This window comes from Coturnix japonica, chromosome 4 (genome assembly GCF_001577835.2).
Source record: "Coturnix japonica isolate 7356 chromosome 4, Coturnix japonica 2.1, whole genome shotgun sequence".
Taxonomy (NCBI): Eukaryota; Metazoa; Chordata; class Aves; order Galliformes; family Phasianidae; genus Coturnix; species Coturnix japonica.
The window spans coordinates 61,700,071-61,727,228 of record NC_029519.1 but is presented as its reverse complement, the minus strand read 5'-3'; the positions used below and the strand labels follow the sequence as shown (position 1 = coordinate 61,727,228).

Genomic DNA, 27,158 nt, shown 5'->3' with positions numbered 1-27,158 from the left:
CTTATAACTGGGCTGATTTAATAAGAGCCTAAATTAGCTAAGGAATAGCCATAATTCATTGCGGAACTTTAGGGTGCGGCTCAAACCATTGCAATATTGTTACTCAGGGAGAAGCAGTATCTCACTGGCTCACTGTGGCTTTGCACAGTCTTTTGTCTCGGGTGAACTGCTTTCTGCTGGTGATTGGCAACTAACAATAGTGATGTTATGTCTAAGGATTCAGGACTGACTCGGGATGCTGCAGGCCCACAGCAGGAGACATGGTGATATATTAGCGACTGCCCAGTGCAACAGTTGGCATCATTTCTATTGAGCATAGTGTGGACCCTTCAGGATTTGCACATTTCAAGTCATTTCTGCCTATATTTTTTCCAGGTATCTCTTGTGGGGAAAGAAAGGGATTTATTTACCTTTATGACTCCACAACTTGCAGTAATTTGGCATTTAACTGCAGTGCCGTCCATCTGTTGGTTAATGACACGGCATCTGCTGCAGTGCTCCCTCATTCACCTGGCGTGGAAGAGACAGGACCACATGGGGAGGGTCGTTCATTTCATCTTATCTCACAGCATTTCGCTCCCATCTGCCTCTCCTTGGCGCCTGCGCGGCGGTTGTGAGGGAGCGGCCCGTGAGTCAGCGGCTGCCGCCGGTCGCACATCCGGGTGTCGCGGCTCCGCCCACCGCCGGCTGCCGCCCGCGGTCGGGTCGGGGGGTGCCGCTCCGCCGGGCCTCCGGGCCGGGCTTTTCCGATGCTCATCGCCGCCCGTTTAGCGGCCGCTGGCGTGCGGCGGGGAGCGGCCGCGCTCCGTCCGAGCTCGCTGCCATGATGCCGGCCCTGTCCGTCCCGCGGCGGGGCTGCAGCAGCCTGTACCGGCTGTACGTGCGGTGCCAGGCGGCCCCGCTGCGCCGCGCCTGCCACGGTGAGTGCTCGGCCTCGGCGTCACCCCGCGTGGGGATGGGGGGCGAAAAAGAGCCGGGGCAGGTGCCGCTGAGGCAGCCGGGGCTGCGGCCGGCCCCGAGTGCTGTAAAGGAAAGTGTCCCTTGGGTGGCTGCTGTGGTAGTTGGGACGTAACGTGACAAACGTGCTTCTCACAGCGCTGCCTCGGCCTCCGGCGCTGCCACCTGCAGCCTTCCCCGCAAAAACATGGTGCGTGGTCCGTTTACCGTCATTCTATAAACTACAGTGCGCTCTAACAAGGCGATATAAGTCTGTAAACCAAGGCCAGGCCTTCCCTTTGGGCTGCAGGTGCTGCATGGTTAAAATTGTTACCAGCTTTAATGCTGTTACTTAGGGCTGAATTGCAGCACAGGCCTTCTTCTGTTGTGGCTGTTAGCGAACCTTTAAGGAGTGGTGCAGGCATACAGTAAGAAGTCTGTCGTCTAAACTATCATCTAATTTAGGGATATGATTTAGTGTAGGGTTTTAGAGTTAGGGTACTGGTTAGGCTGTGGTTGGACTCGATGATCTTCAAGGTCTTTTCCAACCTGGGTGATTCTATGATACTATAAACGTACCAACCAGTTTTCAAGCACTCCTGTCTCACTGGAGCATAGGGAGCAGCACTGCCTGTGTTATGTCACGTATTCACTGCAATCTTCTACAAGCCTTAATCACTGAGGTCACTGAGTTTTGTTTCCTGGGATTTTGTACACTTGCAACACCTAAAGGTGAATGAGAGCTTATTTAATGACTTTGCTTGTTTCCTCTGTAATGTTCAAGTCAGTGCACACACACATGGTGTTGTGTGTGCTATGGAGGGTAACAGTAAGAGTGACCATTTTGTTAATTGGTAACATACAGTTTGTACAGAGCGTGTACACAGTGAAATGAAGTGACAGCACTAGTGAATAGTTTTGTAGTGCTCTGGGTCTGTTCATTTACTAATAGTGGTGGGGTTTGTGTTCATTTGTTTGTTAAGGCTTTGAAGCAGTATGACTGGAACCAGGAGTTAATGTATCAGTAAGCCGGTCTTATCTAATAACTAAGTATCTCTGTTCCAACTTCACCTAGAGGTACTTGCCAGAGTGTATAGGGAAAAACAAACAACCACTTGACTGGAATGTAGAAGGGGTGTTTGCAGAGCAGCGAGGAAGTTGTGTTGTCCTTCTGTGTTATGGATCCTAAGCATTGGTAAAATAAGCACCAATCAGTACTTTGAAGTTAATTTTCCATAACGTATGTTGGTATTTTTGGACCATTTTCTTTTAAAAACTGTTGTCTGAAACATCATTTTGTTTTCCCTCTGTCAGGATGGCAAACTTCAGTGAAAAGTGGGAGCCTGTTTTGCTTTTTGCCATGCAATCGTCTGCCTGTGCAGCTGATGAGTCAAGTGAGAGTTTATACCTCCAATGGTCAGAAAAAAGATCTCGGATCAGAAGATAAAAATGTATCTACCCCTGAAGAGGCTGCACGCAAAGTTGGAACAGGTACCACTGGGCTGAAGTAAAAAGCATTTATATAAATGGGAGAAAAGAAGTGTGTGTAGCAGCTGATGCTCTTATTCCACTGCAATACTAGAGGTGCAGAATTCTAGTATTTGTTTCTTCTGGGCATCATTGCAACAGGGCAATTTTCGGTTGGATATTGGGAAGAACTTTTTTACAGAAAGGGTAGTTAGGTACTGGAATAGGCTCCCCAGGGAGGTGGTTGAATCGCCATCCCTGGTTGTGTTTAAGAGCCGTTTGGATGTGGTACTCAGGGATATGATTTAGTGGAGGGTTTTTGGAGTTAGGGTTCTGGTTAGGCTGTGGTTGGACTTGATGATCTTCAAGGTCTTTTCCAACCTGGGTAATCCTGTGATTCTATGATTCTATATATAAAGTTTCAAATATGTAAATGGTAAGGAATATTGAAATTTACTCCTTTATCCTTGCAATATTTAAAGGATTTATGTTTAAGAGTAATCAAAATTAAAATGTAGATATCAGCAGGGATTGGGGAACAAATAGAATACATGAATTTTATTTGGTCGCTTTGCTTGTTTGAATTTTTTCTGTGCTATTTCAGGCTTGCTGTGTGAAATGGTCTAGTAATGAAGATTGGATGAGTGTAAATACTGTATACTGAGACTTCTGATCAGGGCATAGGTGATTGGTGAAAGAAGGCTGAGCTGTTTCATCTGTTAGAGTTCTCTGGTCTTGCAGTTGTCACACCTGTAGTGTTCACATTAAACACTTGATATAACAGACATACAGTCAAGACTCTGCTTACTTTTCAGTCTTGTGCTAGCTACGTACTTGGGAAATTCAGCACTGTCTTGTGCTTCCTCTGTCATAGCATCATTTATGTCATGTTAGCAGGTATTAGTTCTTATTTTAGTAACTTGTAAATTCCTGAGGCTTTGCAGTGGTCTTGAAAAGCTAGTAAGCATAGTCTGCTAAGAGTATTATTTTTCTAATGCTTGGAACTACAGAATTAGATCTTAGATGTTGCTCTAAGTGTAACAATTAGGTATTGTTTCCAAAGTTTGTAATCAAGTTTTAGAATAGAATAATACTTCTCCCACTTACGCTTCGTGGAAAATCTTGATCTGAAGGTGGTTGCTAAAGGATGAAAATCTTGCAAAAACATCTGCTCAAATACAGCAAAATGTCGTAGAGTCAATGGTAGTTGTTGGTGTCTTCTGGTTCTTCATATGCAGCTACTGTTGTTCTTGGAAGTCGGACATGTGGAATTTAGTCCAGCACTAATTGCTTTTGTGATTGCTGTAAACTTATGTAACTGGTGCCTGTTGTCCGAAGGAGTGTCCAGTCTCTCTCTGACTGTGCTGACATTAATGATGTTCGGGCTTGTTTTGTGTACAATTAGTTGCTCTCTTCTTCTGTGGAGGTTCGGGTAGATCAGTGGGCTGATCCTGCTCACTGTCTTCATGATCTCGAGGAGACATTGCCCTTGGTGGTAGCACAGCCTTAAATCCCACTGAGCCTTGAGGGTAGCTTCGCCATATGGTCGCTGTAAGACTCATCTGTTGCTCAGGGTGAGTGCACGTGAAACTGCCCATAGGAGAGTGGTTAGGCCCTGGAACAGGCTTCCCAGGGAGGTTGTGGATGCCCCGTCCTTGGAGGTGTTCAAGACCAGGTTGGACGGGGCCCTGGGCAACCTGATCTAGTAAATATGTATGTTTGGTGGCCCTGCCAGGCAGGGGGGTTGGAACTACATGATTCTTGAGGTCCCTTCCAACCCGGGTCATTCTGTGATTCTGCCCCATACAGATGTTATGTGTGCATGTTTTGTTTTGAAGTTCACTTTGGAATGCATGTTGTTACTTTCACACTTCATATAGGGAGTGTTTTCTGGGGCCTAGTGGATGGAGCTTTATTCTGCATTATGGCTTTGTTACCGCTGTTTGTTTTAAAAATAGCAATATTTTTTGTACAGTTCTCCAAAGATAGTGTACTGTATATAATAGTTGCCATAATTTTCTAGTAACTTAAATGTTTGCCAAATAATGAACCTTTCATCAACCTCAATTTCTTAATCAGTAAAGCTGGGAAACACTTTTTCTGTTCATAGGATATATTAAAAAAAAAGAAAAAAAAGAGAGAAAATGTATTAATCATCATCAAGCTCTGCTTGCCTGCAAAACATTCTTAGTGAATTGAAGTATTTGATGTATATTTTTTCTTAACTGATGTACTATGATGTTTTTTCCGGTCTCTTATTAAAGACTGGTTTCATAAAAGTCTGTTTTTCTTACTCATACTTTACAAAGTATAATAACATTACTTGTTAGTTGGTAATAAGTTACTGTCTGATGAAAAGATGCTTTTGTAGTCCAAGCTTTAAGAATATCTGACCTCTGCGTAATTTGAGTATCACATCAAGCTTGGGGCATCTCACTAATTAATGCCAACCTTCTTGAAAAACCTTATTTTATTTTTTTTTTTTTTAAATACCCTTCATTAAGATCAGTTTTAATTTTGTTAATGACTGTGGATGCACGGCAGACTTCCAGTGTTATGAGTGTTAGTACATGAAAGGGTGTACATTGCTTTGCGGTATTGGAATCGTCAGATTATTGTTCTGAAAACTATGTCGAGATGTATGAGATAAAGACGTAGTATTTTTGTAATATTTCAGTATTTTTGTAAATTTTTGTGTATTACTTCAAATTTCTACTTAAAAATTTCACTTAAATTACAGGAATTTATTAATTTTTGGTATAATAAGATTCACTTCACAGTATTGTAAATTATATCTTGTTGCCTTCTTCTAGAGTCATCTCTTCAAACTTCTAAAAGAGCTAAAATCCTTTGTGGTAATATAACTCCAATTTGTGACTGCAAAGTTGTTGCTTTTAGTTTAATATTATTTATTTTAAATAGCAAGCTTTTTTTGTAAGTTAGAAGTCCCTTAAAATTGGACCACATGTTGATCAGCAGTTCATAGAATCATAGAAACACGAGGTTGGACAGGACCTACAAAATCATGTAGTCCAACCATCCTCCCTTTACGATACCTACAGAAAACCACTAAACCATATCTTATAGCTCCTTAGCCTCTTGAACACTGCCAGGGATGGCGACTCCACCACCTCCCTGGGCAGCCTGACCACTCTCTGAAAGAAAAAGTTCCTTCTTATCTCCAGTCTAAACCTCATCTGATACAACTTGTGGCCATTTCCTCAGGTCCTGTTTGTTGCCTGGGAGAAGAGGCCAAGCCCCTCCTCATCACAACCTCCCTTCAGGAAGTTGTAGAGTGCAATGAGGTCTCCCCTGAGCCTCCTCTTCACCAGGCTAAACAATCCCAGCTCTCTGAGCCGCTCCTCATAAGACTTGTGCTCCAGACCCCTCACAAGTTTCGTTGTCCTTCTCTGGACATGTTCCAAGGCTTCAATGTCTTTCTTGTAGTGAGGAGAAAGACAGCACAGTACAGAAGTTGTATTTATTAGTATAAAGCTTTTCATTTAAATTGCCCCAGTGCTTCATGTTTTGAGACTTCTAAATGTTGAAAGTCCAGGATTTTTTACAAATTGCCATAAGAGAAGGCAATATTAAGCTATAATCATACATTGATCAAACTCTTTATTATACAAAATAAAATGATCCTAGGTGTTTCTACATTTGCTGTGATCTGTATTTTTCTTTTACAGGACGAGATACTGGCAATGCAGATCAAAAGCAGACTTTCCTTAAAGAGCCTATCCAAGTGAAAGGTAATGAAATACTTCATGTATTGTAACTTTACTGCTGTCAACTAGTGGTCAAAAAATGAAGTGTGTAGAGTAGCTGGCTTCTCTTCAGTTGCATAAAAAGTTGTGTGAATAACATCTTAAAAATACTCGTGTATCAGATTTGTTTGTTACCCAATTGTCAATCAATATGGCTCCTGAAAAAGTAGAGTATAAGAGTTTTCTCATCTGTTATGACAGTCTGTCCTCCCTGTATCTTTTTAGGTGTGTCCGTCCACCATTTCAGATATAGTGCAGCTAAGCTGAGTACTTGAAATACTTGATCTTCCCCAAGTCCTTATTCTAAATCTTCCTCCATTCCTTCTTATTGCTGAGTTAATCTAATCAGTGTGGTTTCTAAATATATTTTGACCACATGAACTGCCTAATCTGAGTGCCGTAGTGTTCTTATTTGTACTTGTAATAAATACTCTTTTGTCTTTACGTTGTGTAAAAACATAACTGGATAAAATAAAGGCATGTCTTTCTTTCATCATTTTAATTTGTCATGCTTGATTTTGCTCTATCTGTATTTTAAGATTTTATTATGTTGTTGTGAGTTATGCTATGAACTCTTGGGAGAGAACTTGATCAAAACAGAAATTTCTCTTTAAACTCCTTTAAATTAAGTATCTATGTAGAGAAGCTGACTGAGAACACAGTAAATTCGATGCACGTTCTTTCCTGACTTTCTCATGTTCTTTAAAAATAAACAAGCTCATCAGATCACAGAGCTCCTCACTAGCAAGGTGAGGTCCTGTGCAGTCTGCAAAGGTTACAAACCTTACCTACAGAATTTGTTGTTGGGGAAAAAAAGAAACAGAGTTCTTTACTGCCATCTCATTTGTCAGAACAAGGCTTTCTGAACTGCCATACTTGAATGCTGTATTAGCAGCCAGACAGCATTTCTGATATTGAACTTGTTGGATACATAGCTGACAGTGACAGTTAATTGTTAGGATGTTTGAGATCATTGAACTACCCATGTAACGTTTTTGGAGATAGAATGATCCTATCTTTGGATATCTTTGTTTCCACAAGTGTGAATGTTTCTGTCACATTTTATGCCTCTCTCACAAGCAGTAGTTCTTGGATCTCCATGTAGAGGTATCACAGATTGATATCACCTTGAATTGCATTTTGCAATTTCTGCTTCAGTCTTCTCTCTTTCTGTTTTTAAGTGAAAGCAGTCCTCAAAAAAAGAGAGTATGGACCAAAATACACGAAGAACAACTTCATTACTGGAGTCAGAGCAATTAATGAGTTTTGTCTCAAATCCAGGTATGATGGGTTCAGGTTGAAATTTAACTAATAAATACTTTTGCATCAAAAGTAATAACAAATTATTCTAGAGTGATTCTGCAACTTTTTTCTGAGCACTTCTGCAGAGTATATAGTGCTAAGTGGCTAAAGTTAGTTCGTTTACTTAGTGCTGCAGGACATTAGGAAATTAGTTTGTATGTCTCTTCAGTGGCTTCTTAAATTAATTTACTTATATTTATATGAGTATAATCTTGGTTGAGGAGTGTCCACCTGTAGAGCAGCTAATTGCTGAAAACTTCATGTTATGTGAGGTCTGTAATTTAAAGTGAAATATAATCTACTTCAATGTGACCTAACTCCAAAAGTAATGTCTCCTATTCATTTCCAAGGAAACTGCAACAGATATAAAGAACAGAATAGCGTTATTTGGTAGAGGAAATTCTCAGCTACAAAATACTATTTTTTTTTCAGTATAATATTTCTAAATGGTGCTGTCTAAGCTGTGAACCCTCTTAGACAGCACTTGTATAGAGTCAATTACACGCAGATCATTCACTGGAAATGTTTTATTGCTTTGTCTTCGATGTATAGTATTTTCATAGTGTGAGTACACAATCTGGACTTCTGACTGTGGGAAAACACACTCATATTAAAATTTAGGATTAGAATAATACAACCTTTGCTAAACTGTTTGTCCATTTTCCTTAGTGATTTGGATCAACTGCGGAAAATTAAACGACGAAGCCCCCATGATGACACTGAGACTTTCACAGTGTACCTGAGATCGGATGTAGAGGCAAAGTAAGAGAATTTTTGTAAAGGAAATGTTTGGCTCATTGAAAATGGATTCTGTGTGAGAGAGAGCTTTTAAAAGTAAAGTTTAAAAGGACAAGTGTTTTCCATTTTCTTATTGAATACATTTTATTTCTTAATTTTTGTAACTGTAATCGAGTTTGAGGAGGCTGTGTTTTGTGTGTTCAGTGGTGAAACACTTCGCTCCTGCCTCTCTCCCAGTGTTTTGTTCTGCAAAGTAATACAGGACTTCTTGTCAGAAGGAGTGATGTGATATTCTGTTTTTAGGAAAGTCATTTGTAACATAGTTAAACTAAAAAGCAGTTACAGGTCTGCTGTTTCATTGCATCAATAGAACTGTTGTTTAGATACTTCTACTCTTCACAGGTCTCTTGAAGTTTGGGGTAGTCCAGAGGCTCTTGCTAGAGAGAGAAAACGACGCAAAGAGGCGGAGATCAAGTACAGAGAAAGTAAGTATAGAGTTTTCAAATTAATTCAAGTAAACAACAAAGTATGATTGAAAATCCACTACATTGTGAACATATTTGTTATTTTGTTGAGAATGTACAAACTTGGACTTACCAATTACTGAATTAGATTTTATAGCATATTGTTAGTGCAACTCATTACCATCTATACGGTGATATTCTGTTACTATCTCATTGTTTATTAATCATGTGATATACCAAGAACGTACATTGAGTTGAAATCTGTTGCCATACTTTGTTTCCAGGGGGGACTTTTCATTTCTGGATGATAAAAAAGGTTTGGGATTTTTCTTACTGAGAGCATTCCAAAGATGTAAAACATCTATATATTGCATTTTTAGCCACTTATTTTTCTTCTGAAATGAGTTCAGAGCCCTTTTGCTTCAGAAGGGGTAAAAACATACAAAAATAATCTTTTTGCTTAAAATTATTGTTGTAATCCTGGTATTATCAATTGCAGCTACAGTTAAATCTGTATAGCTTGTAATGGATTTGTTAAAATTCACTTAAAATCTCATGAGAGGTAATACTTCAGGCATACACTTTAAAATTATAGTTGTTTTTTTTTTTTTAAAAAAAAACATATTGTTGAAACAATTTTGCCACCAGAATATGCTATTCATAGAATCATAGAATTACCCAGGTTGGAAAAGACCTTGAAGATTATCAAGTCCAACTGCAGCCTAACCACAGTACCCTAACTCTAACAACCCTCCACTAAATCATATCCCTGAGCACCACATCCAAACGGCTCTTAAACACAACCAGGGATGGTGATTCAACCACCTCCCTGGGGAGCCTATTCCAGTACCTAACTACCCTTTCTGTAAAGAAGTGCTTCCTAATATCCAACCTAAACTTGCCGTGGTGCAGCTTGAGGCTATTTCCCCTCGTCCTGTCACTTGTCACCAGTGAGAAGAGACTTGCCCCACTCTCACTGTAAGCATCTTTAAGGTCCTGGAAGAGGGCGATAAGTGTTTACTTTGAAGTTAAGAAACAGCATTAGTGAGTGGAAAAAATACAGAAGTTGAGTCTCGCAGTGAAACGTCCTCTCTTCTCCCCTTTTGTGGGACAGAAACTGTATTTTGCAATTTTCTCTCTGTATGAGATCCTTTGTTGGTTGAAACAGTGGCAATATGTGGGATCATAGCAGATTTTATTGGGCATTTTGTGTAAGCGTATAGTATTTATTTCTGATTAACAATATGGGGTGGGACTTTTTTACAAACAAAAATCCCTTTAGGAGATTTTATTTGGATAAGACTATCTAGCTTTTACTTGAACTCAGCTGCTGTATGGAGGAGGGGGAACAAAGTGACAAAACCTTAAATTCCCGAAGCTACTTGTAACTACAAAGTATTCATGGTAATGGTTTTGTGCTGCAGATTTATTTAGAAACCAAAGGCTACTGAAGGAATACAGAGAGTTCTTTGGAAATACTAAGGTATGTAAGTTTTGTTTTAATGTTTTTAACTAGAAAAATATCATGAGAAGTACTATGACAGTTAATAAAGGAAAATAAGTTGTGAACCAGCTTCATAAACATAACTATAAGAACATTATGTGTAAGTTTTTCGTTTCTTTGTCAGTTGCCTTCTTGGTAACAAAATTGTGTCTTTGTTTGGATTCTACTTATATAATTGGGTATCCAACCTTTTGGCTTGCTTGGGCCTCATTGAGCAAACATGAGTGTCTTGGGCCTCATATATAAAATGTACTATGGTTAATGTATAAGTAATAAAACTTATTTTTTGTGTATTTTTCTTGAAACTTAAAAAGCAGAGAGCAACAGAAGCATAAAACTAGTGGGGTACTTGACTCTGTTTTTGTGAAACTGAAGCCTTCTGCGATGGAGGTGATTGCAGTCCTTAGTGAGTTCTCAGGGTGTTCATCAGAGATTTTTGCTGAAATATGACCATCCTTAACAATAATGGTTCACAAACGCATGTATTGTTAAAAAGTGGACTGTGAGTTGGACGTGCCTGACCTACAGTCTATAAACACGTAGTATATACGCTGCTAATTTGAGAAAGTGGAGTGGATTTCTTAAGGAAAAAACCTTCATACCAGTTCTTAGTTATGTGCCCTGCATTACTCTTGGCCTTTCCTCTTTGCTTTGGTGGATGTATTCCCTAGATTCAGGTGTTACATCATGGTAGACTGATTTCTTCGTTTTCCTGCTGAACAGCTGGCTCCTGCTGTTATGGTTGCAGTGGCCCCTGGTGGAGGCTGGAGGCTCTGTTGGCTGTTTATCTTTTTTTATAGCCCTTCATTTGTAGAAATGTGTATGACCTCACTGCAGTTCAGTGATCACTCAGTAGCAAATTAACAGTCTTCAAGGAATGCAGCTTCACTTTTTCAGTAAAAAGATGTTATTGAGTAATTTGTTCAGTAGATACTTTAGGAGATCTTAAAGGTTTGTCTACTTTGTTTTAGTAACTTGTTTTAACATTCACTTATTTTTACAGCCACGCTCCAGTGCAGCAGCTATGTTTTTCAAGGGACCAGGGAAGGTGGTAATGGTAGCTATTTGCATGTAAGTTTAAAAGGGAAAAGTTTCGGTTGTACAAAGATGAAAAATATTGATTTTTATTATCCTGGAAAGGGGAACATTCTGTGTACTGAGGATGAAGATACTTGTGTCTCTGTAACTGGAGTTAGTAGATGTGTTTATTTCTTGTTGGTGGGAAAGATGTTCAGTAAATACATTCATTAATACATGGAGATGAAAGTATCTCTCTGATCAGAGAAGAACATATTTTTTTTTTGGAGATGATTAAGTGATTTATTAGGGCTAAAACCGCCATTATGAAGGACATGCAGAGGCAGATGTTTGAAGTTGTTCACTCTTGCTCTCTGGGAAAGGAAGCTTTTAATCAATATGTTTTGAACAATCTTTCATATGACAGCAGCAAATGATTCCATTTTCTGTTTCTGCTGTTATTCAGTACTGTGTATTACAAGTTTGAGTGAAAGAAAATGAAACTAATAATCCTGTTTTAAAAGAAATGAATGTAGAGAGTATCTGGCATCATTCATGAAAATATGTGAAGTTTTCCTAAGCATGTCTTAATGATGGCTGCCACTTATTTCTCATAAGACTGGTGCATTTGTAAAATATATATATTTAAAATGAAATATTTCTTTACTAATACATTAATACAAAATGAGCAAAACAGAAACTTACGGAAAAATACTTTTTTAGCTATTCTAGTTTTCTTTTGAAACAACATGCTTGTTGCCTAGGGGAAAAAACACAAATTTCACTTGATGGAAAACTTACCTCTGTCCTTACTGGGTGTTCCTGTAGTAAGCGGGAATGCATGATTGTACACTGCTTCTAGTTATGCTGAAAACATTAAAGACTGAATATTCAGAGGTTTTTAAGCTTATTTCTTCTCTTTATTTTCAGAAATGGATTGAATTTTTTCTTTAAGCTGCTTGCTTGGGTTTACACGGGTTCTGCAAGTATGTTTTCAGAAGCTATACATTCTTTAGCAGACACATGCAACCAGGTGAGTTTTTTTAATGCTGCCTCAGTTAGCACTTCTAATTAAGTTTACCTGAATTTTAGTTGATGTGATCACCCCTCTCTGCCTTGATCCTTGCCTGTCCTGGACAAGAATGATATATTGGTCATCTTAGTGTTATTGCGTGCTTGTCCTCATACTTCAGCAATTAAATTTTAATTTCTTTTAATGTAAGAATAAGACAAATCAGAATGTAAGTTCTGGAAATTTAGTTTAGAAGTAAGTTGAGGGAGGAGTTGTAATAATTAGAACTGTATTCATCTAGTCCATGCATTGTCAGTGAGACTTGAAACAAAGCTGATGTACAAAGTATACCTTCTTTATTGTTTTATCTGAATGTTAAGTAGAAAGACTTCTCCTGTCAAATATGGCAATAGAATGATAGAGTTTGCTTAGTCATCTCTTGGTAAAAGAATGCTGAGAATTATTAAATTATCGCTTTAAAATTATATTCCATTGCCATAGCTTTTGTATAATCCCTCTTCAAAAGGGATCTATTTAAGTGGTTTTGTTTCCTGAAAAATTGTGTTTCTTAACGCTGAAGGAGAGTGACAACACTTGTGATTACATGTGATGTTCACTTCAGGTTACAACTCTAAAATCTCTTGCAGTTATAATTAACAGTTGTTTTGTGGGAAGGAAAAGGATGACATCTGGTTAACAGTTATGGAGGGTTATGCTCCAGCTCCGATAAAAGATGAAGAAAAAAAGCATGTATGCAAATCAGCTCATTGCATTTGCTTTTATTTCTCTTTCAAGTTCAGATGAAACAGAATATTACTAATTTTTTTTTTTGATTTTTTTTTTGTATTTTGTCCTAAATAGGCATTGCTAGCTTTGGGCATCAGTCAGTCTGCAAGGACGCCTGACCCCAGTCATCCGTAAGCTTTTGGAGTAAATAATGGTTTCAGTAATCGTATGTAGGAGTAAGATCAGTTTTGTGCAGTTCTTATTCTTGTTCTATGTGTCATTTTTATATCATTTCTGAAATGCTTGTTATTTTTAACATGGGGGGAAAAAAAGAAAAGCAAATGGATTTCTGCTAAACTGCAGGAGTTCTAGCTTCAATGGCTTGATATGTGTTATATTTAATGCTTTTTGTTATGTGTTTTGATGTGCACTGTTTTAATTGGCTTTATTCCTTTTAAGCTATTTTGTGCTCATCTGCCTCTTCCAGTGGTTAGATTTATGTCATTTTTATGTATTACTCACATGACTATTAACATTTAAAATACAAACAACAACACCCCCAACAGAGTGGGTTTTGTTGTTGTTTTTTTCAAGCAAACTATTTGTGCTGCAAGAAGAGGTGTTTGACTCAAACTACTGTTTGCTCTTAGCTAAGTAACAGGTTTTAGTAATAGTTCTTACAGCTCTGTGAGCATTAGAAGCTACCATCTCCATGATTCTTCTGTGCTGGTATTACATACTACTATTTGAATATTTCTGAGAGATGTACTGTTCTAGTAGCAGTTAATATCAGTACAGGAAGGTACACTTTGATGTTGCTTTACCTCTTCCCTCTGCTCATAACAACTGCAAGCATTAAAGGTTTGCAGTTAGCTGAAATGAAGATGTCCAATTTTCTTCTTCCCTTTTCATTAGCAATAAAAAATGTATTGACTAGCTGCCTATAAGGTGAGAGTTTTTGAAGTAGCATTTCAGTATCATGTAAAAGTGACGTGATTTTTTTTTAATGGTAGTTACAAAAAAGCCCACACCCCTTCAGTCTTTATCTAAGAGCTAGTACAGCTAGTGTAGTTTGTTTAAATAGGAGTTAGGCAAATATATATGCTTGATGTCTTATTACGTACTTGATAACTTTTTTTGAGTGGTCATGGAGAAAGCTTGTAGACATGTTTGCAGAGATGTGGGATCTTATTTTCCTAAATCGCTTTCTTTATTTATCTCCAGGTATGGTTTCACAAACATGCGCTATATTGCCTCCCTGATTAGTGGGGTGGGCATTTTTATGATGGGCGCAGGACTTTCTTGGTATCATGGGATCATGGGCTTAATCCACCCTCATCCTATAGAATCTCTTCTCTGGGTAAGCTAATCTTGTTTTGTTATTATATCTGTACATGGTACTGCTGACTCAATAGAAAGTAGTGGCACCCTCTGAAATTCACTTCTGGAGTCATTTTGAATCCCAGCACTGTTAACTGAAACCATGACCATGTTTTGAGGGGAAAAGAGTCTTGTTAAACTGTAGCAGATGTTACAGAAAGACAGCTATTCTTTAAACCCTGCCTCTGCCCTTCTTGCCTCCCAAGATCCTTTTCTCTTTTACAATATATTGCATGTTTCAAGTATTGTTGGTTGCATGATCACTTTTGTTTTTCTGTTTATGAACAGGCAGGGTGTCTAATGTCATTCTGGAATGCAGCATTAGGGTAGTCGGTGGTGAAGAGGTCAATATGACAATAACTGAGACTTCTTTTTCCATCCCCACCCCACCCCATACAGGCATACTGCATTTTGGCAGGGTCGTTGGTATCTGAAGGAGGTATGTAGCTCCAAGCAATATATCTACTGAAATATTCTTAATGTCTGAGACTGTGCTGTATTTGCCTATACTCAGTCATTACTTACACAGCAGTAAAGTTCTGAACTCTTTTGGTGACAGTTGTGCTAAACAGAAGAATTGGAAAACTTTGCTTATCTATTTGTAAAGCATTTGAAAGCATAAGTAGCATTTTAGGTATTTAACTATCCGTGTAGATTAACTGATGATTTGTGTGGGGAGGTGTGTGTAGAAAAGGATGCTTTCTGCTTTGTCAAAGAATTGGTAAATAATCAGAGCTTTCTTGATGATCTGTTGTGATGATACAAAGAAGTCCCCCCCCTTTTCAAAATGAACACCTCTAACTTTTTTCACCAGCTACTTTGGTCTTGTTTCAGCTACTCTTCTTGTTGCTATAAATGAAATCCGCCGGAGTGCTCGAGCCAAGGGTCTGTCATTTTATCAATATGGTATGTGTCCTTAGAGCAGTAAGATAATGTGATTACTTAAAACAGAATCTTTTTGCATAGTTATATTTAGAAATATTTTTGTCCCTTCACTTCCAATTTTCCCTTGCTTTATTGGTTTGTTTTTTATTCTAGAAAGAAAGGCATCTTACAAATTAGATGATAACCTGTTGATTTCAGTAGCAATACTTAATTACTCTTACTGAATTACTTGTATTTAAAAAAAAAAACAACTGCTTTACCCTTTTCAAATGCTTCCATGATATGCACAGGGTTTGTTGTCTTTATTCTTGAACGCTTTGTGAAAGCATATAGAATTCACATTTTACAACTATATAGTTACGGAATCTTTTTGTCTAATTTGATAGTGTTAATGTTGTTCATAGAGTGCTATGCAGAATGTAGTAAGACTAAGATTTCCAAAGTGGTCTAATTTTTTTTTGTGTATGCAGTCGTGCAGAGTCGTGATCCCAGTACCAATGTAGTGTTGCTGGAAGATGCTGCTGCAGTTCTGAGCGTGGCTGTAGCTGCTACCTGTATGGGTCTGACTTCTTTAACAGGTAAAGTTCTGCCTCAAATTGAGGCAAGCTGAGTATGAATTTCTTCCTGTTAATTATATAAAACACAGAGTATTTGGCTGGCATTGATTGACTTAAATATAGCTCTGCTCTGATGCCTGAACTTAAACTGATGTGGGTTTTTAGAGATTTATGCTGTTCTCTGATCTGGTTTCCAGTAATTTGTGTTAAAAGTATTTAAAAAAAATAAAAACTTGTCTGTTTTTCCTTATGTTTGTTATTAAAAGGATTAGGCATACAAAAGTGCTTGTCCATGAATGGATCTAACTTTCTTTTGAGCTGTTTTTGTGGACAAGCTAAGATAGTTTAAAAATAGACTTCTTATAGTCATGTATTTAAATTGCATATTCTACGTAATTAGAGCTTCTGTAATCAGTGGTATTCAGCTGCATGTGCATGTTGGGTGGTATTTAAGGAAGCAGTTCTTTTCTTCCTTTTGATATGTAATGGTGTTAGTATTATATTTTGATTTTAATAAGCGTTCTCGAGCAATGTGGCAAACCCAAATCATGCATCATCTGTATAGCAGCTGCTTCAAAATCTGCTGTTTAATGTCTATTATATAAATACTGTGCTCCAGAAATGGTTAATACTTTAAGGGCTTTGAGTTGATAGGAAAAATCATGTAGGAAATCTGTTTTGTTTTCTATCAAAATGATAGCTATATAATTAACTTCATAAAACAATGCTGCTTCACTGATAAAAGAACAAAGATGTTTGGTTGGGCTGTTACCTATGTTTAAATGTATAAACTTAAATCTGCACCCAGAAACCCAAATAACTGAACTGCATACTCTGTATTGCAGTAGAAAGGAATATATGATATTTTCTGTCTGAGGGGAAGAGGAACTTGAGGCTTTATTTTACGAAAACTTTTTTCTTCTAACTTCCTCTCATTGATTGGTATTAAAGAATTGCTAATGCCCAAAATTAAACAGAAAACCACACCTGAACAAACTGTGTGCTTCTTTCAGTGGGAAATCTGAATTACCTGCTATGTTTTAGAAATGCACCGTAAGCTAATTTGAGATGTCTCGTTTAGGAAACCCCTACTATGACAGCGTGGGGTCTCTTGGTGTTGGAACTTTGCTAGGAACTGTGTCAGCATTTCTGATCTACACTAACACTGAAGCCCTGCTGGGACGATCTATTCAACCTGAACAACTGCAGCGACTTACTGAGTTCCTGGAAAGTGATCCTGTAGTAAGGTGAAAATCTTTGCAACTCAGAAATTCTACTGAACAGCAATAGCAGGAAAACAACATTGGGGAAAAATCATTGGAGCACTTAAGAGAAGTCTTCTTGTTTTAAGGTGGAATCTTCCGTATTGAGATTTTAGAATGTTAATTGTTACTAACTTCTGTGCTAAACATTTTAATAGGTGAATGCTCCTATCTCAGATGCTCTACAGCTGAAAGGAGACACTGTGTGTGTAACAGCAGTTACACTAATTCCCAGAGCTGTCACATGACTTAATTGAGAAGGCTGCGACAAATGTAGAAGTAACTTCAAATACATGAAATACTGGCACAGAAATGATTCTGCAGTGTTGCTTTTGTAGCTTATAAGACTTAAATGTTTTAATACTGTGTTACTGCTAATATTCATTATGTTCAGTAGCATCTGCCACTGAAGTGCTGCAGTAATGTTATGGTGTAATAGATTCTGCACGTTAGATGCTTACAGAATGAACGCAATGCTAATGTCTCTTTCTTTGGAGATTCACAATTGGAAATAACAAACTTACAGCTCATTGTAATTCCAAAATCTTGCATAAATGCTTTTTAAGGAGCTGTTTTGGATTACTTCAACCCTATTAGCTTTAATTTAGAAGCAAAACACTTCTGGTTTTCGTATTGATCTTTAGTTGTAAGTATGTTTCTGAGTAAATTGGCTACAATATTTTAGGGTATTTATTTGTTTATTTGTAGTCAGTGCTGAGGTCTGAAGGAAAACAAACAAACAAAGACCTTTTCAACTATTCCTGTGTTAAAGTCCTGCGTCGTCAGGAATGCTTCAGAAATGTCTGAACAAATTTCAGAAGTTTGACTGTTCTGTAGTTCACGTCCCATATTTTAGATTCTGCTTTTTTCTGGCCTGGATGGAAAAATCTGGAAATTTATCATGCAGTGACAATTCTAAGTTCTATTTGTGTTAAGGATAAAGTAAGTTTTTGTTAGTCTAACTAGGGTAGTAAAGGCAGAAGAGTTTCATTATTGTTGTTTTAAAGCATTGCACTGTTGAAATGAACCACAGCATATCCAGATCTAAAGTATCTTCTCCCTGAAAAATATAGGGCTTTTTGTTTATTACCTCTATTTGTGCATCATGGAACTTAAGTAACAAACATGAGTGAAGCTGTACAATAAAAAAACCAGAAGGATTCAGTTGTCCAAAATATTGCAACATTCATCTGCTAAGGACCTTTGAGTAAATAAATGTTGTCACCAGTTACAAACAGCGGTACTGTGATTAGTCATGATCAATTATTTAGTATGATCAAAAATGAGTTCCAAACACAACATCCAGAACTTTTTCATGTGTTAAGTGTAGCTTGGAATAGAAAATTCTCCCAACCACACCCGTACAAATTGTGCATTTAGCTTGGAAAGGACATTTCTGTAACTGCAACGAGTCCTTCCTGCAACGAGTCCTTCCAGTAACTGCCACAAATCAGCTCATTGTTCCTTACCTCAGAACTGAGGGTACTGAAAGATTTTTAAATAGCTGCATTTACGTGTTTTTAGTTCCAGAATACATTATGTTTTAGAGTGGAGGAAAGCACAAAACCTTCTGTGTGGTATCAGACAAGCTGAACTTAAAAGCTGAAAGCTTATTTTTAAATTCTTTTTCAAATACTACACATCCAGTTCTAATTCTACCATGCTTCTCGTAGTCTGCCTTTCATTGTAGCCATCCCTTTAATAGATGGGGATACTTGCGTTGGCGTAGCAGGTGCCTGTGGGAGTGTTAAATATAAATCAGTATTTAATGGAAATGTGTGATGACAAAATGATTTTACTAATTTCAAATTCAAAAATGACTGTTTCAGAGCAATTCACGATGTTAAAGCCACAGACATGGGAATGAGCAAAGTGAGATTCAAGGCAGAAGTAGACTTCGATGGACGGGTTGTTACACGTTCTTACCTGGAAAAACAAGACATTGAACAGCTGCTACAAGTATGTTTAAACAAAGTGATTTTGTTACTTCCAGCATTTGATTTTGCAGCTTCAAGTATACTTAAACATTTTTCAAGTAGATGAGACGTTAAAATGACTTCTTCATTTTGGAGGTTTGCAGATGTCTTTACTTTGTGTTAATGTATCTGTATGCAGAATTGTAATCATGTACTGCTGAAATAGACCCATTTCTGGGCGTAGCGGGGCTTGAGTAAGAAGGAGGGCAGATTTTTAAGTCAATTTAGAAAAATGCAGGTCTGTCTAAAATCATTCTGGTGAGAATACAGTTCATCACATAAATGTTTTTTTAAATTACAAGAACTTGAGACAAAGCTAGAAGCCTGTCACCTAAGAATAAGCATGTTCTTTGGCATGGTTATTTGCCTTGGGTGCTAAAGATGCAGTGGCAAGTTCACGTATCTTGCCTTTCAGGCTAGACTTGAATATGGATTATTTGCATGGTGTGATTCAGCATTTTGACAGCATTCGCATTCATCAGTTAACCATCCTCCATGTCTCTGATTCTAGTGTAGTTCATAGAAGCTTTTTTTAAATCCCTCCCTCCAGTACTGAAATGCAAAACCCCTCTGAGTTGAATTTTACATGGTAAAGCTATGAAGTCTGAAGAATAATCTATCTAAACTACAGGGGGAATTTTAAGTAGGCAAAATCTTTTGCTTGCACATCTATTTTCACAAGGAACTACTTATTATATGCATTTGCTTGTGTAGCTATCAGATTTGTCTCTGCTGTCCTTTCAAAATGAAAATTTGATGTCTGTGTTTTATGTGTGTCCATTGAAGATGACTTAGCAGTTACATGAGTTTACGTGTAATTACTGCAAGTCTTTAAGCCGTAAGTCCATGTTTCAATTTTTAAAACATAACCACCCTTTAATAACAGTAGAAGTATATATGTATGCGTGTGTACATATAGAGAGAAAGCAATAGGTGATGTGTTCATGTATTGGATTTCAGTTTAATATGTTTTTTGGAAGGAAGATTGCTATCAGATTTGTGCTACAGGGAACGCAGGTTTGCTTGATTTTTATATTGCCAAGTCTGAGTGAGTTTGTTTTGCTCTTACAGCTGTTCAGTAGTATCCTTGTGCCAGCTATGAAACCATCTTTAAAGGATAGCCACTTCCAGCAGGACACGGTCATCCATAGTCAAGGGCAGACATAATGCTTGCCTTTTTGTCTGTGTTCCTTTGAATTACTAGCTTATCCTGTAATGCTATCAACACTGCTCATTCTGAAGTGGTAAAATTTATCAGTTGAAGTGCTGTCGTTCAGATTAATCTCACTTCTTTTGCTTGTTAGACTTGCCCTTGTTATAGTCCAACATCAGTGGGATTGGGGGATATTTTTTAAGCCAATTCCAGTACATTATTAGTCTCTTCTGTCCCATTAGTCTACAACTGAAAACAAAGCTGTTGTTTTGTTGTTGTATATATGTGATGAATTAGCTATTTTACCGAGTCTTACCAATCACCTATCTGTCCTATAATGTACCTGTATTATCTACTCTATGGCTGAGATACTGAGGACAAATGGCTTCTGGTCAGCTTAATTCTTGGGTATAAGAGCTCTGAGGAAATCAAGGGGCATAACATACTGTCTTCCTTAACCTTATTGTTTCACTTTGTTATGCACTTGATCTCTTGGTCTTAGTTCTTATCAACTGTCTTTGAGTATTTTTCATATTATCGAGTAGCAGTATTTGCAGCAGCTTTCACAGTAATTGTTGTGGGATATAAGACGAGTAGGTAATGTGATTCTCAGGCTAAGCAGTGTATGGATAAGCAGGAATGCATGAAAATGATGAAAAAATACAGTATCCTGCTTTGCCAGCAAGTGATACCCTAGAAGCTTCCAGAAAATGAATGAAATTCTCTAGGCTCAGTTTGCAAATAAAGGAGGAAATGAAAACTATATGTCAAATGGAGGTGTAATGATGAGCCAGCTATTTGCATCAAATGGGTATACTTTTGTGCCTTTGATATGTCAGTAGGAGATGTTTTGAAAGGAAATGGTAAAGGCAGATAGGTTTTTTCTGTTTCTTTTTTGCATTTCCATTTCTATTAAGCATGTCAGAACCCTCTGCCGGGTTATTTCTAACACTGTCACCACCCCCCACCCTTTACTTAACCTCTTAAATCTGATTTCTTGCAAGGAAATTCAGCAAGTGAAGACCCTAGAAGAATTAGAAGCGTTCATGCTTAAGCATGGAGAGAATATCATTGACACTCTGGGAGCTGAAGTAGACAGACTTGAGAAGGACCTAAAGGTAAAATTTAGCTGTTTAATGCAGAATACATATTCTGATATATATATCACTGCTTACTCTTCTTGGGATTGTTTATGTAAATACAAGAGAGGAGAAGAGGTGGTTGATTTTGATGCCAGCTCTCTTCCTGTAGTTTCCCTGAATTCTGAACAGCAGCAAAACCTTGTTTTGTTTTGCATTTGGGTCAGTTTTATTTATAGAACACAGCTTTCAATAAAATAAGGCCAGTGCCCCTGTAAATGCTGGAGTATTCTCGTAATGTCAGGTTATTTACAGGCAGTGAATTTTGTTTTGGTTGTGAAGAAGGAAATTTCACATTATTTTTAATCTGGTGCTTAGCGTTCTGTCAAAGCTGATATCACTGTTTGGTGAGAGCTCAAATCACTCAACTTATTCTGCTTATGTTGAAACTGAACAGTATTCACTGCTTTCATAGGCCTGTCTTAACTGTCTCATCATCTAAGATTTAAATGCATTTTGGTTAATGCAACAAAGAATCATTGCCATTTTTAAGTTCCTACTTATTTTGTGGTTGTTAATTTTACCTTTTCTGACACAAATGTAGAGCTGTATGTATACTGATTACCAGACATACTCAGTAGTGTTATGACCATCTTTTCCCTTGATCTGCAGGTTCTTCTCAAGAGCACATTTATTCTTGCCTATCATTTTTTATTAGTACTCTAGTTTTAGTTTATACCCTTAGAGTGGTGCTGTTTATAAATCATAGTATTTTGGGAATGTAATTGCATCAGCAGATCCAGTTCTTCATGTTGTTTAAGCTGCAGGCTCATGACTAATTATTTTATTAACGTGAATACTGGGATTTGGTATAGTTGGGGATTTCAGATTCACATGGCTTTGGAACTGGTGATTTTCAGTATACTTATTGTGGATTATACAATCCATGTAATGAAAAATATGGTACTGGAAAGTGCATATGTCTTAATAGAAACAGTGTTTTGAGTCTTCATAAATAGCTTTGATGACACATGAGAAATTATTTCAGCAATTATCCATTGTTCTGGAAATTACTTGTTACGTGCAAGTCTATCACTTTAAGTATGTTTTATTTGGGCAGTTTTCAATGTAAAAACTAATTGCCTTTTAAAAATTGCAGTAGCTCTTTCATACATTGTAAAGCATGAGCTAATTCAGCTGTGAAGTTAAAAAATATTTGTCTCATAAAAAGATGACTTCGTCTTCAGAACAGCTCAAGGTAATGGCTCTATTGGTTGAACCTTGCTTTAAAATCATTGATGTTACCAGGAAAAGGAATTTGTTATCCAGCTGCCAGCATTGTACTAGAAATAATTATCTGTATTTAGATGCGAAAGTGTTGAATATTTGCAACAAAAAAGTAATTTTTCTTCTTTTTTTTTTTTTTAAATTTCAGCAACGTAATCCCGATGTTCGTCACGTGGATTTGGAGATATTATAGACATAGCAGAAGAAACCTTTAAGTTGATAGCAATTTGGGAAGAAGCCATAGAAATGGCTGAAAAGCTTCTGAAATGACAGTGACCTCAGCAGCGTACCTCGCTTTAGCTTGCAGGCTTCCCAGACTGTTAGCTTCTTAGACTGCTTCTTTTTCTGGAAGAGCTTTAGACTCGCAGTCAAAAATTTCCATGACAAATCCACTTGAAAAGCTAGTTGACTTAAATTCTGCTGGAGAATCTGTCTGTTTACTGCAATTCGGAACTTCAGAGTTGAAGTTTAGATAGGCAAACGTAACTGCCTGAAAACACACAGCACACTTAGTTTTTCCATTCGCGTCCCTTTGCAGTCAGTTTGCACTTCTTTAGTTTCTTTCAAGATATCATTAAAGGTTCTTGGGAGATATTAAGATTAGCTATGATGAGTTTGTTCCAGTGGAACCTGCCGACCTTAAACTAATAGTTATTTTTCAGCTGTGTGATTGTTCCACAGTTTTTCTTTCCTATGAGATAAATTCCTTCAAACAGGCGGTGACCTTCTCTCAATTACCGTGACCTGGAAACCTTTTTGCCACTGTTTTGATTACCAACAGCACTTCAGGGATAAAAAAAATCGGGTTTTTCTCCTTGTTGGATTCAGCTGTATGTGATCAGCCAGAGGATGCTGGGTTACCGTGAAGAAAAAATTGAGAGGTTTCAGTGAATTTCCTCTGTTTAAATTCCATTCTTTTCTTTTTCCCCCCACCTTCTTCAGTTATTATTGTTTTGTAAATATCTTCAGATGTAATCTGGGAGACGCAGTAGTGTTTAATGAAAGTTACCTGGCATTTTTGGCTTTTTATACTTTTAATAAGCAGTATTGCCAGAAGTGGTCATTGCTTAGAAGATGTAAGAAATGTATTTGGCAGTAATAATAGTTGAAAAATGTATCAGAAATATTTATAATTAAACACTTGAAGAGATTGTATTTTTTATTTATTTACTTGTAGGTATTTTCCATTATCTGAATTCTAAACTACGTACTTTGTGGTTGGTTGGTTTGTTTTTTAAGGCCATGCTTATCTGAGAAAGCGGAAGAATTGTATCAGTGGTCCTCAACAATCATGAGATAATGCGATAATAAGTGCCTAGCCTTTATAACTTTGAAATCCACGATTCTAGCACTATACAAAATCAGCTTAAAGGCTTTCTGCAGTGGGCCCCCAAGTCATACCAGATTCTTCAAGAAGCAGCTGCTTAATAGAGGCAGCGATCATGCAAATGGAAATGTAAGTGAAATGACTATGTATAAATAGCTGAGGAAAATCCTTTATGCACTTTAAAATATTTCAGCAAAACAGGAATTCTTCATGGGTGAGAGGTGGTATTAAGAGCTTCCTACTGATTCTGTTCCTGAGCAACGATGGATTGCCTGACAGGAGAGATGCTGATAGGAAGCAGGTCCTCAAAAATCAATTTATTAATATTAAGCTACAAGCATTGCAGTAAAGAATAGTCATGGAAGTCAGTAAGTCCAGATTTGCCTAAAAGCTTTTATTTCTTTTTCATATTAAATACCATTTAGCAGTGAATTAGAAGAATTTATACTGGCATGCCCTTTTGCAACTGAGAAATGCTTTGCTTGCTGGTCATTTTATGCAGGAGAACATTCCAGAGCTTATCTGAGGATAGTACAGTACAGTACTATCTTCAGTACTATCAGTACAGGTACTGGAGATAGTACCTACAGTAGCTGTAGGTAAAGGTATCCCTGTCCCTTAATTCCTCTTCCTCAGTGGCTTCTTCATTAGCTTCTTATGGCTAATCCGGGAGGCACCATTTACCTGTTTGCTCCCACTGTAGCACCTGTTAGTATATAGAAGCCTGGTGATTTGAAACATGTTTAGAGAAAGATTTTAAAGGTAATTTTGCAGATGTACCATATCAAGTAAATACCACTTACTTTAGCACATTATAAATCATTTACCTTTCTCCTCACTCTATGGCATGAACTTCATCTCAACTCATTATGCACTCTGCTCGTGTTAGTCTTATTCATGAAGAGCACTGGAATCAGATAAATGCATCACCTCTTTCCTACTTACTAGAATCTCTCTGTGGATTTTGAATTTGAATAAACACTTAAATTGTTATTCCAGAAATGTTAAAAACCTCAAGAGGACTAAAACTGGGAAAATCTTCTTTCCGTGGAGAGGTTATAGGAGGCAGTCAGTGTGATGTAAATGATCTCTATTGCTGGCATCTTTAGACTGGATTTCTTTATCTGAGTCAGAAATATGCCCACATCCACATATTTTGTTTGCATTGCAAGAAGAATCTACACGTCTTTGTCTCCCAGTTGTATTATTGAATATATGGGTACGGTATGTTAAATTTAAGAAAGTAGTGCTTGAATGGTTTGGGTAGATCGTAGTTGCATAGATTGAGGATCTGTTTCCATTATCTAAAACGGATCTGGATGGTGGTGTACCACAAAAAAGCAGAGGAGTTTTGGCAGTTCTTATAAGCTTATGTGTCTTGTTGGGTGAAAACATGGATTGATTGGGCTTGTCAGATGGGAAAGGTAAGATGATTCCAGGTTGTTATGTTCATGTGTATTTATAATAATGATTTGCAGTCTGTTTTTAAAAGTTTTGCTTTTTTAACTACTTTGAAGAAAAGTAAAGTTTGAGGGATGTGGGTTCAGTGCTTCATTTCCTTTTAGCTTAGTGTTCGGCTGGGAAATGTTCATTAATCCATTTACGTGATGGAACTGAAGAAAACTTGTCAAGTGTGGAGGAGCAGACGTTTCTCCTCATCAGAAATACAACTCCATGGTGACTCTTTTGGATGGCTTTTAAGCAGTATTGAAGGAGCGAGGATTTAGCTAACAACAAAGTTATATTGTAGGATTGTGTTCAATAAATGTTTAGTCTTCTAAGTGATTTATTTTTGTTGGCAGGCTTTACAGGTTTTAGTTTTATAAGCTGCGTTCAAAGCACTGCTGCCCTCTGCTTTGGAGTTTGCTCATTTGTTGTGGTGTGTCTCACGACTGTGAAATCTGTGCTATTTGAGGAGGACTGTCTTAGTATTCCAATATACTCAGTGATCGTAATGTATTTTAAGTCGAAGTTGGCTGGATGCTGATACATGTTTTCCTTGAGAATTTGGTTATCATTTTAGCCGACTTTTCCTGAGAAAAAGAAGCAAACGAGGCAGTACCACAGTGAGATATGGGCTACCTGCAAAGAGTTTTAATCCCACAATTAAATTCTCAGTTAATGAGCAATGTGAAGAGAGGTGGCTGATTTCAGTCCCCCTCCCTCCTCACCTGCCCCCCACTAGTGAAAACTCATATAATCAGAGAAAACTTTGTGTCACACGAAGAGTAAGACTGGTCATACTTCCGCATTATCAGTGTTCATAGCGCTGTTATGGGGACAAGGTGTCTGCTGGAACAGTGAAATACAACTCCACACTAATGTAAGCTAAGCTTGATTTTTTGCGACTTAACCTTAGATTGTATTTAAAGCATTTTGAGGTTGTGATTAGCTGCTTCTAATCTGAAGGCAGAAGAACAAAATTATGCAACGTTGTGTAAATGATGTAAATACAAAGTCTTTTGTAAGCTTCTCTTCCAAGTAAAGACACTGAAAAAGGACGCGAGATGAAGTGTCTGAAATATACCTGTAGCGTTTGGGAGGTGTGTTGGGTATTGCCAGAACTGCCAGAAAGTGGGGAAGCCAACAGTGAGGATATTCACTGGTGGTAGAACTTTCAAAGGGCAGCTTCATAATTGAAACATGTTTTTCCATGCAGCCTCTTAATCAAAATTGTTCTCCTGTCCCCCTTCTGCTCCCTTCTGATGCCTGCTGGTGTGCTGGCTATTCCATTCTCTATTGGTTACTTCGTATTTGTAGGGAGAAGTCAGTTTGATTTGTGAGGTGTAGGTATTGAAGTATTTATCCACATATGTTTTCTCATGTAATTATGACTGAATTTGGTACACCTTGTAAAATGTCTGGAAGCTGTAATTATTCAGTAAAATGTTCCATAGCAGGTAAAGGTTGTGTTCTGTTAATTGAAGCAATTTCATGTATAGTTTTGAAGGTGGTCAGTAACAGTGACTGGCTTAAGGCGGTTGATGGTGATTTGCTACATTTCTGAATTAAAAGTGCAGTTACGGATGCAAAAGTAAAGTTATATCCATCTATCTGTACTGGTTATTCAAACTGCCTTTCAATACTAAGAGCATGCATTCCATATACCAGTAACCTGCCCGGAGTAGCCAAGCTGTATTTGTTAATACTTTCTTCTTCACTGGCTGGATCTCTCAAGGTTCTGCTGTACCTTAATGTGTGGTGTTCAGATTGTGAATGACTGTGTTGCAAACTCATTTCCCATGCTAGACAACATTATTTCTGAGTGGTGGTTCCACTGCCAGTGGGGTGGGGTGTGATTGGTTTTCTTTGTTTATTT

The 27,158-nt window shown here is 37.7% G+C and overlaps 1 protein-coding gene across 1 annotated transcript; it reads left to right on the top strand.

Moving 5' to 3' along the window:
- Positions 1-447: 447 nt before the first annotated feature.
- On the top strand, positions 448-26,738 carry SLC30A9 (solute carrier family 30 member 9). The gene is given in 20 exon segments (XM_015862390.2): positions 448-649; positions 652-722; positions 725-920; positions 2,251-2,427; positions 6,093-6,155; positions 7,352-7,451; positions 8,142-8,234; positions 8,613-8,695; positions 10,099-10,157; positions 11,182-11,249; positions 12,126-12,228; positions 13,069-13,124; positions 14,158-14,293; positions 14,713-14,752; positions 15,148-15,219; positions 15,669-15,776; positions 16,837-17,002; positions 18,847-18,976; positions 21,151-21,264; positions 22,661-26,738. Coding segments are annotated over 20 exon segments (2,055 nt in total). The 5' UTR covers positions 448-474; the 3' UTR covers positions 22,706-26,738.
- The last annotated feature ends 420 nt before the right edge of the window (positions 26,739-27,158 follow it).